General features: G+C 30.6%; 6 protein-coding genes across 6 annotated transcripts in view; 2 read left to right on the forward strand and 4 right to left on the reverse strand.

The window, feature by feature from the left end:
- Positions 1 to 748, reverse strand: part of HELRODRAFT_164641 (hypothetical protein) — a gene marked incomplete at both ends in the record, with an annotated part of 5,602 nt that extends 4,854 nt beyond the window's left edge. Inside the window, one exon of the mRNA XM_009030655.1 lies at positions 725 to 748. Coding sequence (XP_009028903.1) covers positions 725 to 748 — 24 coding nt within the window. The remainder of the gene's footprint in view (positions 1 to 724) is intronic.
- A 2,150-nt stretch (positions 749 to 2,898) lies between these two features.
- HELRODRAFT_69243 (hypothetical protein) lies at positions 2,899 to 4,279 on the forward strand (the record flags this gene model as incomplete). Its single annotated transcript, XM_009030544.1, has 5 exons — positions 2,899 to 2,955; positions 3,095 to 3,239; positions 3,306 to 3,496; positions 3,850 to 3,993; positions 4,136 to 4,279. Coding segments are annotated over 5 exons (681 nt in total), but the record flags the coding sequence as incomplete, so codon positions are not given.
- A 2,340-nt stretch (positions 4,280 to 6,619) lies between these two features.
- HELRODRAFT_189509 (hypothetical protein) lies at positions 6,620 to 8,699 on the forward strand (the record flags this gene model as incomplete). The annotated part of the gene is made up of 5 exons (XM_009030656.1): positions 6,620 to 6,650; positions 6,979 to 7,073; positions 7,194 to 7,572; positions 7,745 to 7,870; positions 8,376 to 8,699. Exons 2-5 carry the CDS (start codon positions 6,994 to 6,996, stop codon positions 8,697 to 8,699), a joined length of 909 nt encoding a protein of 302 aa, XP_009028904.1. The 5' UTR covers positions 6,620 to 6,650; positions 6,979 to 6,993.
- A 1,625-nt stretch (positions 8,700 to 10,324) lies between these two features.
- Positions 10,325 to 11,999, reverse strand: HELRODRAFT_164644 (hypothetical protein; the record flags this gene model as incomplete). Its single annotated transcript, XM_009030657.1, has 6 exons — positions 10,325 to 10,431; positions 10,542 to 10,677; positions 10,862 to 10,966; positions 11,174 to 11,299; positions 11,592 to 11,640; positions 11,944 to 11,999. 6 exons carry the CDS (start codon positions 11,997 to 11,999, stop codon positions 10,325 to 10,327), a joined length of 579 nt encoding a protein of 192 aa, XP_009028905.1.
- Positions 12,000 to 12,499: 500 nt separating this feature from the next.
- On the reverse strand, positions 12,500 to 13,861 carry HELRODRAFT_164645 (hypothetical protein; the record flags this gene model as incomplete). The annotated part of the gene is made up of 5 exons (XM_009030658.1): positions 12,500 to 12,523; positions 12,577 to 12,771; positions 12,930 to 13,054; positions 13,133 to 13,254; positions 13,605 to 13,861. The coding sequence occupies 5 exons, from the start codon at positions 13,859 to 13,861 to the stop codon at positions 12,500 to 12,502; spliced, it is 723 nt and encodes a 240-aa protein (XP_009028906.1).
- Positions 13,862 to 14,776: 915 nt separating this feature from the next.
- On the reverse strand, positions 14,777 to 20,061 carry HELRODRAFT_189510 (hypothetical protein; the record flags this gene model as incomplete). The annotated part of the gene is made up of 14 exons (XM_009030659.1): positions 14,777 to 15,035; positions 15,090 to 15,502; positions 15,593 to 15,726; positions 15,793 to 15,874; positions 15,963 to 16,012; positions 16,286 to 16,760; positions 17,108 to 17,158; positions 17,302 to 17,555; positions 17,783 to 17,844; positions 18,038 to 18,091; positions 18,347 to 18,442; positions 18,955 to 19,117; positions 19,414 to 19,484; positions 19,910 to 20,061. The coding sequence occupies 12 exons, from the start codon at positions 20,059 to 20,061 to the stop codon at positions 15,641 to 15,643; spliced, it is 1,596 nt and encodes a 531-aa protein (XP_009028907.1). The 3' UTR covers positions 14,777 to 15,035; positions 15,090 to 15,502; positions 15,593 to 15,640.
- Between the last annotated feature and the right edge of the window lie 976 nt (positions 20,062 to 21,037).

A 21,037-nucleotide genomic window follows, 5' to 3' on the forward strand; every position in this document is an offset into this window, starting at 1 on the left:
TCAACTCTAAATTTCGAATTTTAATTGAATTAATCAAATTTAATATTATATACACTTCAATTAGCGTAATTTTTATGTTATTAGTTGATAAATTTATTGAAAATGACAGTAAATTCAATGTCTTCAAAACATCTCGAAATCATCATTCGTAAAGGCCTAAGCGTTTAAGATGTCTATCTGAATATATGTATGTATCAATATGTAAGTTTGTATGTATGTATGTATGTATGTTTGTTTGTATGTTTGTTTGTATGTTTGTTTGTATGTTTGTTTGTATGTACGTTTGTATGTGTGTTTGTACATATGTTTGTTTGTTTGTTTGTATGTATATACATAGGTCTAAAAATATTAATCATAAAAAACCCAATTTCACTTTCCTAAATTTTCCTATAAAATGATGCAATTGGAAATTTCCCTGAAATTAACTCTCATTTTTATTAGTAACCGTTAAATAATTATGAAATCTAAAACATTACTACCACTACTACTACAACTACTGCTAATACTGCAGCTACTTTTGCTGTCGCTGCTGCTGCTTCTACTACTACTACTTTTGCTGATGCTGCTACTGCTGCTGCTTCTACTACTATTACTACAAATAATAAGATTAATAAAAATGAAAAAAAAATAGGAAACCTTTTCATTGTTACAACTGTCTCTATGATTTTTCGTTGGCTCCAGGCGTCAAATCACTCGATGATTGTGCTTTCTAGTTATCTCAAACCTTTTTGCACTTCTGTCTAGTCATTATATTGTTGATGAATTTTGAATAAGGAAAAGGTAGGTATATCGTATTTTATTTGTGAAAATGAGTAATTTTAGTTTTTTTAGCTAATAGATGTTATAATTTTATTGCTACAAATTTCAATTTAGCTTACAGAAGAATGGCAACTTTGAATTATTAAAATTTTGGTAAGAAACAAATAAAAACCATCTGAAATGCATCTCTTTTTAGTTTTTACTCATTACATCAGCAATAAAAGATGAAAATTTGCACAATTATATGGATTTATATATATATATATATATATATATATATATATATATATATATATATATATATGACGTTTTTACCAAAATCATCCAAATAACCACGGTATTTCTTCTAAATTCCCGTGCACATTCATGCAAAATTACATTCATACGTTAAAATTTATGATATGATTTTCTGCATTAATACGTGTTTTATTATTATTAATTTAATGTTAATTTTAAGTAAATACCAAGAGTAATTAATTAAAATGAATAGTTTTAAACGTACAAAGTGATTCATGAAATGATTTTTGCAATTATTCTCTGACCTTCCATAAAATTAATTACTTCGATCAACTTTTAATATTAAATTTTAAAAGTGACATACAAACAAAAACATGGCGACCTCCACAGAAAAGACGTGCTCGAAACTAATTTTAAAATCCGTGCAAGACGAAATCAGTGAAGACGACATCGATCGATTTGTTGTCGGTTAGCATTAAATTTTTCAATTTTTTTCTTCTATTTATCTTTCTTAAATTTTGTCAAAATAATTTAAGAGATCATGCAAAAACAAATTTTCATTAATTTCTTATTAATTCCTACTTTTATTTTATTTAGTTAGATTTACCCTTTATTTCATTTTTTATCAGCCTGTATTCGTCATTTGATTAATTCAATATATAATCAAATTTAAACCTAACTAATGCCAAGTTACTAATATTTATATAATAGTGGCAGAATTTCACTCTTAATTTTATTTTAGTTATATTTAGCTTTTAACCTAACTTTACCAAAGATCTTGAATCTGGCAATATAGAGTTTCTTGAATTCATTCAGTCCATTGGGTTTGTCTGTCAGACATTAAACATTTTTTTAAATAAATTTTATTTTATTAATCGTCATTTAATATATTGATAATTAATTATAATTATAAATAAATAAATTAATGATATTTATCAAAGGGAATTTTTGCTGAGTCCTGAAAACAAGAAGAGACTGATAGCCACAAAACTTTTGTCTGAAATCATAAGCAAACTCAACGCTAAATTTTTCAACGGGAAAGAAAGTACTGAAATTATGCCAGACATTTTTATCTATTTATTATTTATTTATTTATTATTATTTATTTATTTATTATAAAATATTTTTATTTATAAATATTATTTCATTTTTCTTTTTATCTCAAATTTTTTTCTTCCAGTTTATTGATTAAACCATATTATTTGTAATGGTATTATATTTATTTCGACTACCACTAAACACTGCTACTACTATTATTACTACTTCTGCTAGTACTACTACTACTGCTGCTGCTAGTATATCTACTTTTACTACTGCTGTGGCTACTGTAGTAGCGATACTGACATCACCACAATTATTTCTAGTATTTCATACTTGTTGTAAATTGTGTCATGTATATATATTATTTGTTAAAAGCTTTTACTAAAACAAAAATATTATTCTTTAAAACATTACTACTACTGCTACCACTACTTGTGATATTTTTACTGCTACTACTGCTACTTATGCTACTACACTGATCTAACAATAAATAGATTTATTCGTATTTGTAAGGTTTTTCATATATATTTGTGATCAAACAATTAAGCTGCTATAAATGTGTTACTGTTGTAATGTTATTACTACTTTTACTACTGCTACTACTGCCTTTACTATTACTACCATGCTGACGTTATTGCAATTGTTGCTAGTATTACAAAAAAAAAAATTTGGATTTTTTTTTTTATATATTGTCGATTAGACTATTTCACTGCTAATATTACTACTACTACTACCACTTCTACTACTACAACAACTACTACTACTTCTACTAGTATTACTGTTGCTATTTCACAGGTTTGTTCAAAAATCAAATTTTTAACTCTTAAAACAGTCGAAGTCCTGGCCGAATTCTTGTGCGCAAAGTTTACTGATCACCACCTCATTGCACCTGCCTGTCTAAAAGGGTTGGAGTTTTTGGTGGGTTGAGATCTCATCGATTACCTATTTAACAATTATTCAAATCAATAAACATGTAAAAACAATATTTAACAAGCATACAAGCAAAATAAAAGAAATGAATGAATGATTAAAAAATTGAAATCTCGTACAAAAACAGTCCAAATCGGCTGCCATGAAAAGAGAAACGGTAATATACATAGTTCGATGTATCTATAAGGACTTAACAGTTCAGACCTTGGTACAGAATGATAGATATCTCGTTTATATGATACTACAGAATTTTGTGGAACATCGATCATCTGGTTATTATTTTGCCACTGTTAACCTTATTTGCCGACTAAACATTACATACACTAACATTAAAACAGATCTTGAAGAAATGAACGACGGTGAATTCGTACTCGGGTTCACTCAAGCTGTAGACTCCGAACGAGACCCCAGAAATTTGCTCACCATCTTCAAATTAGTGTCACTAATTGGCCGACGTTTCAAATTAGGCGTAGTGGCCGAGGATTTGTTTGAAGTCATTGCTTGCTACTTCCCCATCGACTTTAAACCTGTTCGAGTTTTACTTTTGCGATTAGATGAATGAATGAGTGAACGAATGAACGGTTTGATAAATAAATGAAAAGCTTAATGAATGAATGAATGAACGAATGAATAAATAAATGGACAAACGGGTGAACGAACGAATTCTTGAATGGACCACAAACAAATTTTTGTTATTTAGCCTCTTAACGTAAGTGAGAATTAATGAATAGAGTTGAATGGATGAAAGAACGAATAAACAAATAAAAAACAGTCAGCCAAATGAATGAATGAATGAAAGAACAGTTAAATAAATGAATGAATGAATGAAAAAATAAATAAACCAACGAATCTTTATTACCAAAGCCTCCCCACATAAATGAGAAAATATCTAGAGATGAACTGTCGACGAGTTTGAAGACCTGTTTCTCGTCAACAACAGAGTTTGCAGACTACGCGCTACCACTATTCATTGAAAAACTCCAATCCACTAATTCTCAGTCGAAAAATGATTCTCTAGATTATTTTGTGAGAATTTTTTTATTCTTTGTTTTATATCTGTCTACTAATTTGTAGTTAAAAGTCGATTATTTTTGGGTATTATATTCATTTTGTAAGATTTTTTGTTTGTATCTTATCTTTCCCTGGTTTTCCTAATTTGAATCAACAGACTGACTGTTGTCAAGTGTACCATCCGGCAAAGATATCAAAATATTCCAGCGGTTTTTGGGACAGTATAAAAAGAGATGTGCGTAAATTATTATTATTCTTTTTATTATTATTATTATCGTTTTTGTTTTATGATCAAATATGAAGTGGAATGAAATAAAGATTATCATCATCGTCATCATTATCAACATCATCGTCATCATCAACAACAACACCATCATCATCAACAACACCATCATCATCAACAACAACAACATCATAATCATCAACAACTTCCTCCTCATCATCATCTTCAACAACATCATCATCAGATATTTTCATCGAATTCTGATCTCGAGCAGTCAAGTTTGAAGGCACTCAGTGCTATGACGTCATGCTTATCTCGTTGCAACAATAACAACAACAATAATAATAACAATAGCAACAACAACGACGATTATGATGACAGTAACAACAATAACGATGTTAATATCACTACTACTACTGCTGCTGCTACTACTAAAGATAGTAAAGATGATGACGATGAAATGAACAAGAGAGAAGATGTGGTTATGCGTTGTGATGATGATGATCTCATCAAATTTATTAACATCGTTTGGAAAGGTTGGTTTTTATGATGATGGTGGTGGTGGTGATGATGGTAGTAGTGGCAGTGGTGGTAGTTGTGATAATGATAAATAGTGATGAAGAGTTTAAAGAAAGCACAGTTTATTTTTTATGTGCAAATTGGTTGACCGGATGATAATATTCTTTGTCAATGATGATGAATATGGAAGAAGATGATGATCTGATAATGTAGCCTCATTAATATTCATTTATCTATGAATAGATTGTGGAAAGTACCTTCAAGAGCCCGCCCTTCAAATTTTTAACCAATCAGTGAAGCTCATTTTGGCTGTGTTGACGTCATCAATGGAGGCCCGATCGTTAATGTTGGATAGAGTTTTGAAGACTTTATTAAACGAATTTGAAGTTCACCAGCAAGTATGTTGTTGATGCTATTTATGTTGTAGTAGTTGATGTATTTGCTATTGTTGTAAGTTGTTTTAGTGGTCTTTTGCACTCCATCGACTGGTTTCAAACGCAAAAGAGGTCACCTATTTACTATTATGTGCCTTGCTAATGCGCGTAAGCCCACCTACGTACATATCTACTTCGTTTTCGCGGGGAGTTGTTTGATTCAGTAGGTATGCGCGTTGAAAGGGCGCGCTTTATAAATGATACTAATAGTATTACTATTAATATTATCCAGGTAAAAGACAGAATAGGAATAGTTCAAGCCTTGCTGTCGTTAATCGAGGCAGAACTTCAAGAACAGCAGCGCTGGGGCGAGCAACGAAACAAAATTTTATCAAAATGGAAGTCACAAATTTTGTCGGCCTTAACATCGACGACAACTAGCCACTATCTCCTACTGGTTTCCTTGAAATGCCTGTCCGCCATGCTGCTTTTCAACGATCTCTTCGATGCAGACGAGGAAAATAGTGTAGCACTTCATTTTATTCAAGTGATACTAACCGCCAATGCCGATCTAGTGAGGTCAGGTTTTGGAAAAATTTCTCTTATTATTATTATAGATAATTATGGATAATTATAATAGATATTATTATTACTATAAATATATATTTATATTTAAACTCATTGAGGTAATATTTCTTTCCAGAAGTGAAAGCGAATGTTTGTTAGAAAAAATGTGTGTCTCCGGCGACCTCAAAATGGCCTCAATGAGTATCTTATCTGCGGAGCTATTTTCTCATTTAGAGAAGAGTTACTAACATTTTCGCTTTTTTAATCATTGATATATTAAATCAATTATTTTATTAAATAAATAAATTAAACGAGTAATGATCATTTTTTTTTATAGTTCTAGAATCTTCACCCGACGGCAAAAGTAGCGATGTACCTAGATTGAGTTATTTGGTTTCTTTGGCACCGTGCTTCTACAAGGATGTGGAATTCGTCAAGAAGGTTTCGGCAAAGCTGCTGAAATACATTAGAGACGTGTTTTATACTAACGCTATAGCGGGCTCACTGACACAGTCGCCATCTCTACCGTCGTCTTTATCGTCGTGTCTCGAAGCCTTGCAAAAGATAGTTTCGAAATCGATGAGTTTGAAACTGGAAGAACCCAGGAAATACCTGACGGATATTTTTATAGCTGAATGTATGCACGTTATTTCGGAGTCTCCAAAGAGTATTAGCAATCAGTTCGGTGAAATTGAGAAAATTCACGACCTGATTGTTGGTTTAGCAAAGTGTATAAGATTGATATCTCAGGATAGTGAATTTGAGTGAGGCCAATAATTTCATAATATTAACATTGTCACTATTACAATTATTGTTGTTGTTATGATTCTCAATTGTTATATTCGAGACTATAATTAGAAATAATTATTATTAATAATAATAATTACAGAAATAATAATTATTAATGTAATTTATTTCATTAAAGGTGCATTCAGCCTTACGCTGAAGAGGCCGTAAAAAGTTTCTTCGATTTTGAGCAACGTTTCAAAGTGATTCCATTATCATAATTTATTTTTAAAACATATATAATTTACATAATTTATTCAGCCTAATTTATTCATAAATCTATTATATTATATAGTTATATAATTCAATAAATGACATTAACAATATTCATCATTGCAATGACCAAGACAGATAAAAAACACGGAAACCTATAATTTATTCATAAACCATTCATCAATTTTAGCATTATAACTATAAACATAATTTTTAATGCATTACGTAACTATTCATTAACTTATTTTTCAATAATATGCTATAAAATGAATAAATAAGCCAACAGATAGTAATAATTGTTATCGTAATTACTTTAAGGAAGTTAAAGACGAAATGGCGGAAGGTTTTTGTCAGCGTCATAGAGATGTCAAGCTGTTGTTGTTGCTGTCAACTTTCTGTGTTATCAAGCAGATTGTCAGTTTTTTCTCCTCTCATTCTACAAATTATAATCAATTCATTCTACAAATTATAATTAATTATATATTATTATTCATATAATAATTATTTATTTATTTAATATAATTATTGTTGAAGGAGAAGTTTGGGCAAACAACAGAAGTTTTGGAAGCGTGTTTTAATATCGTTGTAGCTAAATCTGAGGCAGTGGCGTCAGCAGCGACAGAGACGCTGTCGACAGCTGCACCAACGAACACGTCAACGGCAGTACTAGCTGCCAAGTGTGTCGCGATGCTCATCAACAAATCGAAAAACGACAACCACAACAGCAACAACATAGATACAATCATCGAAAGGTATCAAGATACATTATTGAGAGTCTTTTCTGAAAGTAAGAAAAAAGACCATGATGAGATGAGGTCGAGATATTTTGAGAACTGTTTGATTCTTTGGTCCTGGGTGTCTAAAGCACTCGTTGCCATGAACCATCAGTCTCAAACCGTCTTTGCTTTTCAGGTCATGATTACAATAATAATTATTATTGTTATTATTATTGTTACTATCATCATCATCTTTATTATTATTGTTATTAATATCATCATCATCATCACCATCAACATTATTTAAAATCACAAACCATTTAAAAATCGTTTAATTTGTGATACAAATTTTTTTCTCACTAATTCAGCTGATTGACATGTTGGCCGAACCTGTATCATCATCATCGTCATCAAGAACATTCAGAGTGAGTGACGGAGTAAAGATAATAATGGATGAGTTCGATGACGTCATCAACATCGAGACCCATTGCAACGTCACCATGCTATATAGGCAGAGATTTTTTAACATGATTATCTGTAGATTGACCGATGGATATTTTGCCTGTGTGTCGTCATCATCGTCATCATCACCGTCGTCATCATCATCCTCATCAAATGGTTTGTGTTTTCATTCGTTCCTTCATTCATTCCTCCAGTCATTCAGTCAGTCATTTATTTTTCGTACACTAATTCACCAATTCATTCATTCACTAATTCATTCATTCACCAACTCATTTACTCACCAACTCATTTGTTCACTAATTCATTCATTCACTAATTCATTCATTCACTAATTCATTTCCTATCAGAATGCATAGAAGAGTACCTAAGATCAATGCATCACATGATCGAAGGCGTACCGAAGTCTGTGATTAAGCAGGAAATACCTCTGGTACGCACGTGTGTATAATAATAATAATAATTAATTATAATTTATCTTAATAATTAATGGTAATTATACTTATAACAATTTGTTCTAGATTCTACCGATGATTATAGCGTCGCTCGGTCAGCATGAGACAATTGAACAACAACTTCAACAAATTAAGCAACAATTCTTACAAAAACAACAACAAAAACATCAACAACAACATCAGCAACAACAACATCAGCAACAACAACATCAGCAACAACAACATCAGCAACAACAACATCAGCAACAACAACATCAGCAACAACAACATCAGCAACAACAACATCAGCAACAACAACATCAGCAACAACAACATCAGCAACAACAACAACATCAGCAACAACAACAACAACAAAAACATCATCAGCAACAACAACATCAACATTTTGAGATTTATATATCATCCTTGAGGACTTTACAGAACTTCATCAGTGCATCTCCGGATCATATAATCATGTAGCTAAATTATTAACCTTAACAATAATCACACTAATATTATTAATATTGCATTTTTAATAATAAATATAATAATAATTAATTATGGTAATCATTAATTATAATAATATTAAAAATATTTATAAATAGGTTTTATTTTTTTTCAAAGGCTCATCAACGACATCCTACCAAAACTATTGAGTCTATCGAGATGCCCCTCCAACATGGTATATATATATATAATATATATATATAAATTCACGTATATAAAACCATACATAGAATATGTAATCTATACGAACATACATACATATCATACATAATCTTTATTTTATGTTTATTTTCAAAATATTTATTTATGTTTTTGTTTGATCACGTCTTATATGGACAAAATTTTTCTTTTGATTATGCCGGATAGCGCCTTTGGCTAGTTCTATAAAAGTCTCTATACAAGTTTTCTTATATTAATAATACGTACACACACACACACACCCATGCATACATACACACACAAACTTTTAAATGCTCCGCAGACGGTAAGAATGGAAGCGTTAAAATGCCTAGCCCTCCTACCTCATCATATACCGCCTGACCAGCTCCTGACCAATTCGAAAGCAGCCTTTCTAATCATCCGACAATCACTGGACGATCAAAAAAGACTTGTTCGGGTGCACGCCGTCGAAGCTATGATGAAATGGTCTGTCCGCGATTGTATATATTCCGTATTGTTATTGTAACGTCTCGTTATTTTGTGTTTCATTCATCAATGATTTTTACCTCAGCTATCAGATAATGTGATGCCGTTGCTCTTGCTCGAGAGTATGCGCTTTGGAATGCTGCTAGTGATTATTTAAGAATTGAAAATAATTTATATTCTATCGATCGATCGATCAACCAATCATTAGGAATCAATTCACCTCTAAACGATCGTTCATCATAAAATCAATAAACAGTAAATCATCTAAAATCGATCAGCAATTAATCAACAAACAATCCTTCGAAATCAATCAATCAGATGTACAATCAATCAATCAAGCGTACAATCAATCCAATCAGGTGTACAATCAACCAACCTTCTGAATCAGGGTAAAGCACATTAGGTTCGGCAACAGTGGTGGAAAAAATACAAAAACAATAATGGAACTAAAAATCAGAGAGCCTATTATATATTTTGGTACGATCATAATCTATTGATAGGACAATTTATTGATACGATCATTATTTACTTGATGTATCATCACAACATCGGTATTTGGTTATATAAAGATAGGCATTTTTAATTTATTAAAGTCGATTCTATTTTATAAATTCATTCCTTAGTCATAATATTTTTGCCAGTGTGTATTCGTGTGTACTTCATACATAAGTGTATTGTAAACGTACCAGCGAGTCGATGTATACAAATGTACATACATGCACCTATTCGTGGTCGTGTACAATTTTAAATGTATGCACCTCCAACGTATATCGATAATAAGTTGAAACAGAACTTTATGAATTTTGTCTACCTTAAGCTAACCCATTTATCGATGGAGATTACGAAGGACAACACAAAACACATGTATAAAAAAATAAAAAAGCAAATGTCAGTTTAATAAAATTAAAGGGCGTCTTTAACTGCAACTCTCTTCTGATTGACTGGCGTGGAAATTTTGGGCGGAGTTATGCCCGGCTCGTGTGAGGGAACAGAGGGAAGATTCTCCAAGTCTGGATGGTAGAATTTATGAATATTAACGAGATATCATAAATATCTCACGGTATTCTTATATAGAGCTCGGGAATGCTAATGAGGTTAATTAATATCGATTTATTACCACCTTTCAAGTAGTCTTCAGCACTGGTAGATGTCAATATGTCGTTAAGCTCCGCCTCTAATTCGTCCATATTATAATCAGTCGTGTCTGCGATTGGTTGAGATATCGTTTGATTGATTTGTTCACTCGTCTCGAAGGCCTAGAACAAAAAAAAGTAAGAATCAGTTGATTGAGATTCTTTGAGAATGAAGTGCATGAGAATGAAATGTGGATTAACAAATAGAAAAAGGAAAAATTGAATGAGTGAATAAATGGATAGATAAATAATTTGAAAAAAACAAACAGATAACGTATGAAAAAGTTAATGAATGAATTAAGCATACTTCTTGAATGTCAAGCATTGTATCGTCTATGTTGCTTTCATTCAAACCCGTTTGCTCCCTCAAGCCCTTGAAAGCCTGCACTCCTGACGAGTATGCATCTAGGATCTTTTTTTTAGGGACGAAATATATTTTGAAAAGTTCTTAAAATATTATATTATCATACATATCTAGCTCTTTAACAGTTGCAGAATTAATAATAAATGATTAAAACGATAACCTATGAATAGCAGATGATAAGTATAACGATAATCATTCTATAATAATGACTATATTAGCTAGCAACGATAAAAATAATAAATAATAATTAAAGACAGTCGCCTGTTGATTAGACTCAGTTTGCTGTATGATAGAGATGAGGTTGCAAATTTTATCAATAGCCTGCTCTCTTTGCTTCAACACCAACTCCAAACTTTTCTTCTTCTTCAAGAATTTCAAGGCCTTTCATAAGAATATCCATACACATTCAAATACACATACGATCTTCAAATACGCATACGTACATGTTCAAATACACATACAATCTTCAAATACGCATACGTACATGTTCAAATACACATACAATCTTCAAATACGCATACGTACATGTTCAAATACACATACAATCTTCAAAAAATTCATACAATTTTCAAAAAAATTTTCAAACAATCAAATTTAAATATACATAATTTAATATTATAACTTTAAACATTTAACAATTGAAACTTGAAAAAATTAATTATCCATTTCTTACAATGCTCTTTTTTCCTTGCTGAAGGTACTGCTTAGCGTTAAGTCTGCACCTGGAAAGGCATGTGGAGATGGTCATGTTAAGTAGTAGTAGTGGTAGTAATAATAATAATAATAATAATAATAAAACAACAGTAATAAAATAATTAAAGTTATTATTATTATTATTATAGTAATTTAATTTATAAAGCCTCGAGCAAGAAGTGACACAGGTGACCCCCCAAAAAAAATCAAGTAATTATAGTAACAATGGAACAACAATTACGAAAGCAAAATAAAATAATAATAAAATAATAATTATGATAAAACAATTATTGACATAATAAAAAAGAGGCATTTATGATAATAATACGCACTCCTCCATTTGTTTTTCTACTTTCGTTATCTCAGCTTCCATCTTCCCTTCAGCCATCTTCAATCTGAAATTGAACCGCACGCCATTGGTTACAAAGAGTACCAATGGATAATTTAACATACTCATTGACATAATTTATTATGAATAATATTATTAGAGTTGAAATGAATATTAATGAGTGATAAAATAACAACAAAAAAGAAAATTGCACAATGTAAAAGGCGTTTGTAGAAAAAAAATTAAAGTATTACCATCATGTAAGTTTGTAAACTACGTAATAAGGTGATATTTAACCAAATTAGTCATCTTAATAGCAGAATAATGAAGAAATAGTCTTCCTTGGTGGTAATTCTGATAAAAACTATGATGGTTTAAAATTAATGAAAAAGTTAAGGAATGAGAGCCAGCCACTTATAGATTTTCAATTCATTTCCTTGCATTTGAGATTTTTTCTTTGACGACGATTTCATCATTATGATCTAAAATTAAGAACATACAAATTAGTTAAAATTAAATTTATTTACAAATCCACGCAGACGATAGTTATCTTAAAACATTTATTCAAATATAAAAATTAATACCTGAAGATAAGTCAAAATCAAATATTAAAATATTGAAAGTATATATTATAGACCTTATCACCGTCGGCATTCACTTTTACACAGCACAACTTCTGCCTGCACAACTCTAAAATGGCCACCTCGAATGATTTCTCATCGGAGCAGATATGATGACATTGTCGTTGCAGTACGTCGTAGCTGACGACATTGTCCGTTACGTCATACATGACGTTATTATTGTGGTGGGCATATACATTACTAGCAGCTTCCTTTAAAAGTATATATACACATAAATATATATTATAAATAGAATACATTCATACATATGCATTAAATGTCATTTGTAGTTTAAATATACATTTCATTATATATATACTATATATGTGCATGTGCATATGTAAACTATATATATATATATATATACAACCTTAACTAGATCGACTAGAACAAATTCTTCATCGGGCAATCTTCTTTGATGACTGTAGAGATCAAACACATAACCATCATTACCATCACCACCTGTCGCCCAACTGTACACCCATGATAATGATCCTTGGGGATTTTAAGTAAATTAAATGATAATAAATTATGATAATCAGTTGATATTTTATGTTAATTTAAGCTAGAAACCTTTTAGAAACGTATTGTAACCCCATTTAACTGGTTTTGTGACTAATGAGTTGAAGGTCCAGGAGAGCCAGCCAGTGTTGCAGGCTGAGCTAAAGTCTGACAGACTTTGAAGTGATCGATTTCTGTTGTAAATGGAAAAAAATTGAAATAGGGAAGTAAATTAATTAAAGAATTAGAAGCTAATGCTAATCCCAATGTAAGACCATATAATTAACAACAATTAACCATCATAAGCAAGCAATTAATGAATAACATTTTCAATTTAATTAAACTTTTAATAAAAAAAAGTTTTAACCTTAACTCTTAATCTCTAACTTATAAATATATACTTTTAATTTTAATTAATTAATAAAAACAAAAAAATTTTAAAACACAAAAGGTTTTTTTCAATTTATTATCACAATTTTGTGCTCCGGACGTTTACAAATTTTTTCCAACATACAGTCAGAATAAAAGAGAAGAGAGGACCTACCTTAACATTTCATGTAGAACAACATTCAAGCATTGGGGAACAGACGAATTTTTCTTCAACTTCTCCGGTAGACTTTTAGCGTTGAAAACAAGTTGTCTATTTTTTAGGCAATAATCTCTGATGCTATCGGCCCAAAATTTCATTTTACTGTCCCACGAAAGTGGATTAGTGCTTCGGTCTTTACGGAATGGGGCCATGAAAAACGCAAGCCGCTCATCGTCAATTTCTGAATTATTTGATTTTAATACGGATGACATATTCGTATGTATTGAGATTTGTTACTGAGTTAACTGACTAACTAATTCATTAAATTGGGTTTTTCAACTGTTAAGTTAGCTTTTGCGTGATTTTTAGAAAAATTGGAGAAATTAAAAGTGAATTTTAAGTGTCGGGTGGGCTACTTGTGAAATTGCATGTGTTTTAGCAAACAACATATCAATGAACTATTTACTTGACTTATTGTGTTTAAAACAAAACTGTAATTTTTTTTAATTTTATTAAATAGAATTATGTATTTTAAAATTATTTTTGTTAATTTGAATATAACAATTGCTTGTTTTCCGGCTAAATATAGTGGCTTACTGAAGCTATATGTTGGCTTACTAGGATTGAACTATAGTCACACATTTTGCACGTATTATATACAGTACCATGAGAAACTGTCTGATACTGTAAGGAGCCATCCGATAAGGATGTCACGCTTCAAGGGGGGGAGGTGGTCAAAACATTTGTGACACTTTGTAATGAGGGGGAAGGAGTAAACGCAAGTGTGACGTCACTTTTTTTAAATAAACAGAGCAATAAATATATTTTCTTTCTTTGTCAGTCTTCTTATGTAGATAAATATGTATGACGTGGTCATAAGCATACACGCACAGGCAAACTTAGCAACAAATTTGTTAAGACATACAAACACACACACACACACACACTGTATATACATATTTGTAACACACACACTGCATACACAGTGGCTGAATTAGGAAATTGTGTGTGTGTTGTTGTATGGTGCAAAAACGTGGCCAATGACAACCAAACTGGAACAACAACTTCAAAGAACCGATATGAAAATAAAGGACCATATCAAAACTACCTTTACATTAAAAACCATATATAACACTATATAACTATATATAATCAATAACTCTGCATAACTATATATAAATCTATATAACCGTATATAAATCAATACAACATAAAAAAATGTCAGAATTGATATTTTAAAAAAATTTACATTCTCAATAAGAATTGAATCGATAAAACTTGAGTTTAAATTAAAATAGATGAATGAGTGCTCCAATTGATTGTACATAAATCATAAAATACTACTCAATATAACCAAACCTAAATCGACAATACTATAAAACAAAACATGTAAATCTTTCTCTCTCCTCTCTCTCACTCTATATATATATATATATATATATATATATATATACATACATACATATATATATATATATATATATATATATATATACATACATACATATATATATATATATATGCGATTTCTAACGCAAGAGATTTGAGATGGAAGTTTGTAAAGATAATAATGAAAAATAACGAAAAGACTATAATGCATAAATGGCAGTTTCAAAAGTACACAATACATACATTCATATATATATATATATATATATATATATATATATATATATATATATATATAGAGAGAGAGAGAGAGAGAGAGAGAGAGAGACTTACAAGAATATATATATATATATATATTCAATTGAATGAAATAAAATGTAAATTGGTAAAAATAAATTTGATCCATCATCGCATTGAATTTGTTTGTTTGAGTAGATGGTGAAGATATATTAAAGAAAATAAATAAATAATACAAACACTTATACCAACGTACACACACACACACATACACACACACACACACACTCACATACAAACACACACACACTCACATACAAACACACACACACTCACTCACATACAAACACACACACACAAACACACAAACACACATACAAACACACACACACATACATGCATACATCACGAATAAATGGTAGAGACTATGTGACTTTTTCCTTGCGTTGTTCTATGAGCTTATGCAGGCAACCAGTGCACACAGCAACCGTTTCGGTCTGAGCTGCCGGGGCTAATTAGAATAAATATTAGCCAATTAACATAATTTATTCAATAATTAACATAATAATTAACATACCGGTAGCGCCAAATCTGGAGCGAGGAACTTTGTGGGAGCAGCAGCGAGAGCAGAAGTGATTGCCACAGCAATTGCAAATATGCTGTGAGTGAGTGTAAATATATAAACTCCCATTGACTATGAATTAATTTATTCAGGAAAATATTAAAAAATAATACGAATGGACTCACTCTCCTTTTCAAGATGGCCGTAAATATGGCTCCACAATTTTTACATTTCTCTGGAATTAAATTTAAAAGAGAAAATCGTTTAAAATTATTCCTGAGATAAAACTATAGCCAAGCATATAAATTTATAGATAGTATGAGCTATTTACAATCTATAATTAGAAACCTATGAACTTTTGTAAAATCTATAAATAGAAAATTCTTCATTCAAAAATCTCAAATTAGAAGCTGCTGCCTTTGAAATCTATAATTAGAAGCTTCTTAATAAACATCTATAAACAGAAACTTTCAAGTTTAAAATCTAAAAATAGAAAAAAGTAAAAAACCCATAGGGATATTTTTAGCTTTGTTCTTCAACTCCATGAACTTATCGACAAAATTAGGAACTTTTTGGTTGAGCAAATTTCTATTGTTGAAATTTGTCACTGCAGCTGTTGTCGTCCCTGTTGAAAAAATTGTTGAAGTAGTAGTAGTAGTAGTTGTTGTCGTAAGCAACGACTTTGCAGCTGGAGATGATGATAATGATGTTGTCGGGAATGATGACGACGACGAGGACGTTTGTAGGGATGTGCGGACTTCATGAGATTCTGTTTCTAACTGTTTATAGGTCACCCCGTCCATAATTGATGATTTTAATGGCTGTGGCCGTTGTGGTTGCTGCAGTTGTAGGGAGGTTTGCAAGGCATTTTGTGGCAACTTTTGATGCTTTTGTGTCTGCTGCTGTTGAGTGTTCTTAACCACATCTGATGTGAGGCCGTTCAGCGCCGAATCTTCATCCGAGTTCATGTCATCCACTAGTTTCTGGAAATTTATAAGAAAATGACAAAAGTAACAATGCCATTTTTAGTAGTAATTATCAATAATAATAATAAATTAAGTTAATTAAATTAAGTTAATTAAATTAGGTAAGTTAAGTTAATTAATTGAGTTAATGCAATATTGATAATGACTACTACTAAAAATAATAAAACTACGAACGACATGGCAAACCAAACTTTGCAGAAACATTTTTGTGAAACCGATCAACCATAAATTAGAAATCTATGTATCAATCAATCAATCATTCTTAGTAACGATACTATTTTTATATAGATATAACAGATATCTTTCTTATGTGGATGGAAAACCGAATGAAACATCAAGCTAACCTCAGAACATTCGGAATCCGTGGCGTAGAACGCATCTACCTGATCCGAGTACTAACAAGAAAAAATTATATTATATTATTATATTATAATTATTATCATAATTATAACCAAAAACCAAAATAATTGTTATCAATATAATTAGAATCTAGGACCAAATAGAAATACATTTGAGAGCCCCAACAATAAAAACATACATCTGAAGTAACTTCAGACTCGTCTGCAATGTTAACCACACCTGGAACTGGAACCATCAGGGTTGCAGTAGCTGAACTTCTACCTTGGTTAACAGTATCGTTGTTACTATCAGTAGCTGTAATATTTGTAGTAGTGGTTGCTGTAGTAGTGGTAGTGGCAGCAGCTGCTGCTGTTAATTGTGGAGCAATAGGAGGCAGGGAATCAGATTCTGGCGTTTCATTGGCCGATGAAGGAATGTTGGTGGAGTCATGAACTGCCAATCAAAAAGAGGTGTTTTATTGTTTATAAATATAACAGATAGGGTGTTTTTGAAAAAGTCTTTCGGTTGAGAATGAAATTTTTGAAAATTTTGAAAGCATAGATGGAGCAAGAGGTGTGGGAGGATTGAAATAATTATTAAATTATGAAATAAGTTATAAAAAAAATTATTCGTAACGCTGAATTTGTCGAAAGTAATTAATCACAAAAAGTATCTCATACCATTCTTGCTTGTGGGCCTCGATAGAAGAACAGCCAGATTCAAGATGAACAGAAAGAAATACCTTGGAATGAATGAATAAAAGACTGAATAAATATGAATAAATGTAGGAGCTAATGAATGAATGAATGAGAGAATAAATGATAAATGAATGAATGAATGGACGAACGAAACATCAATTAATTTCTTCATATCGCGTTATAAACTTTAACATACACATTAGACATACACACGCGCACACACGCGCACAGGCATACCTTAAAGGTGCAAAGAGCAGGAGCAGTAGTGAACATCCCAATATAGCGTGAAACCTACAAGAGGAATTTATCATATATGAAAAATATAATGGATGAATGGATGGACGTTGAAATGGATGAATACCGATAGATGGGCCGATAGACAGATGGATAAATGACGGATTGATGGATGGAAGATTGGATAAATAGATAGACAAACAAACAGACAGACAGAGTGACAGACAGACAGACGGACGGACAGACAGACAAATAGATAGATACAGATGGATGGATGGATGGATTTAAGGATTGAAAGTAATAAGAAAATACTTTAATGATATTTTGAGGTCAATCCAAGCAATGACAGAGTAAGCCTTCAACAAAACATTTGACATGAATACTATTGAACTCTCTAATACTGATAACCTGCATTTCATTATTGTCGAATGGATGAATGAGTGAATGAATGTGTGAATAGCCAAATGAATTAATGAATGAATCGTAAATGATTAAATAAATGAATTGACGAAGGAATTAATAAATGACTGATTGCATAAATATGTGAATGAATTAATGTATGGCAAAATGAATGAATGAATGAATGAATGAATGAATGAATGAATGAATGAATGAATGAAAGAGTGCAAACATTCAGTTAATTATTTGATATGAATACTATCAAACTCTTTAATATTGATTGCATACAATTTTATTGCTTTTGAATAAATGAGTGAATATATGAATGAGTAAATGAATGAATGATTGTACAAATGAGTGAATAAAAGAGATAAAACAATGTTTAAAAATCATTATAAGATTATTAATTACTTAATGACAATTAACTAATCAGTCAACGAAACAACAACGATAAATATTAGCCATCAAAAAAAATCCCCAAAGGTGAAACGGAAAGTGAAAATAATTTCAACTGGACTGACAAAAGCCGGAAATCCCGCATATTTTCGGAATGAGATTTGCAATTGTATGGGGCGTCCGGTTCAATTGAGGGTATGACTTTGATGAAGAGTTTGTACTGGCGGTGGAAAAACCCGAACGTCATTAGGGATGTAAAAGCTAGGGCGAAGATCGTGATTAGGCCAGCTGTAGTAAAAAAATAATTTTATATTATACTAATTATCTGTATTTTATTATTTTCGAATGAATGAAATAATGAATGAATGAATAAATTTACAGACGTGTTAATGGTATTATTGCTATGACATCTCATCATTCATTCATACTTTTAATTTTATCATTACTAAAATCAATATTTTAAAAAAGGAAAATTTCAAAATTAAAAAAAACACTTAATAAACATAGATTATTAAATCATAATTTATGAAAAAATTAGCAAATTTTTTTCAATAGAAGGAATTTAAACCAAAAAAAAAACAAACATTCAGATATGAACAAGCCAAAAATATTCATCATGACCAGTGTTACTGCAGTATTCAGCCGGTTCTCCCACCTTTAAAAAAATAATTACAATGATTAATAAATAAGAGGAACAAGAAGCAAAATGATACCAAAAGATTACAATTCAATACATATTAAAATGTCAATTAAAAATTAAATAAAGGTAAAAAGATAACCATTAATTATGATAATTATATATGATATTAAGATGAAATAATATAAAATGATGAAATTAAATTAATAACAACATTCAAATGACAATGGAAAAAATAATAATAGATGTTTGCTGTTATAAATCTACAATTAGATAATTCTGATTAGGCAGAATATATGATGAAGATCATTTTTGATTAATTAATAACCAAAATCTTCTTTATTTATTAAATAAATAACTAATCAGAATAAAGAATTTGTGGAAATTAATAAAACAAAAATGATGGAAAATAGAATAGTAAAGTTAAATAAAATAAAGCTAACATTAGAAAACTCTTGATGACTTCCCCGGACAAGAATATCGGCCTGGCAATAAATAAGAAATTTCTGGAATTATCGATCAGGTCCTGAATGTCAAGACGCTTGGTGGACAAATAACCAAAGTGGTCCATCAGAGGACTGCTGTCAATTTTCATTTCTTTCTTTTCTTTTGTTCTTTTTACTATTGGTGTTATCAGTTGTTAAATAAAACCTGCATTTTATTTAAACGATATTAATTATTAATTGATGATTATATTAACGGATTTTATTTTTTAATGTTTTAAAATTAATGATGAATGAAAATTTATAGATGGAAAAAAAATTGGAAAAACCCAAAACCCAAAAACGTTCCTTTTCAAATGCAAGAAATTTAAATCAAAATCTTTCTTATCGCGCACATTTTGTATAATTTGTTGGCTTGAATAATTGAAAATAAAAAAAAACTACCTAATTCGCCTAATTCAAATTAAGTTCGTTGTTACAAAAAAGTTATTAAAATTTAAATATTGAAAAAGATTGAACATATGATCGGATTGTTATTTAAAAACGTATGACTGAATTTAGCTGCCAGTTAACAGAACCTGACCTGACCTATATATTATGCGCGCAGAGAGACCGTATAAAAAAAGTAACGTTTCTCTGCTTCTTGCATGGCCTGCATTCATACATGTTACAAAAAGTATTTAAAAAAATTAAACATATAATCGGATTGTTATTTAAAAACTTATGACTAAACTTAGTTGCCAATTAGAAAAACCTGACTTGACCTATATATTATGCACGAAGAAAGATTGTGAAAAAAGTGACGTCTCTCTGCTTCTTGCATGGCCTGCGTTCATACATGTTACAAGAAATTGTATAGCTATATAAGCTGCTTAACTGGTCATTGAAATGTATACAATGTATGTATTCAATATATTCAAAGAACGTATGTATAAACAATGATTGCGTGAATAAACTATTGAACATAACGATAATGATATAGTGAATTCAGAATAAAACTGAAGTTTTTTTTAATAGATTCATGTAGTACTTAATCCCGATGGCATGAAAGTGTATAATTTGATAATGGAAATTCCGAGGTTTTTGATATATAGTATCTTGAATCGACCGATACTATAGATTTTATCA

Source organism: Helobdella robusta (genome assembly GCF_000326865.2).
Source record: "Helobdella robusta unplaced genomic scaffold HELROscaffold_7, whole genome shotgun sequence".
Lineage (NCBI taxonomy): Eukaryota > Metazoa > Annelida > Clitellata > Rhynchobdellida > Glossiphoniidae > Helobdella > Helobdella robusta.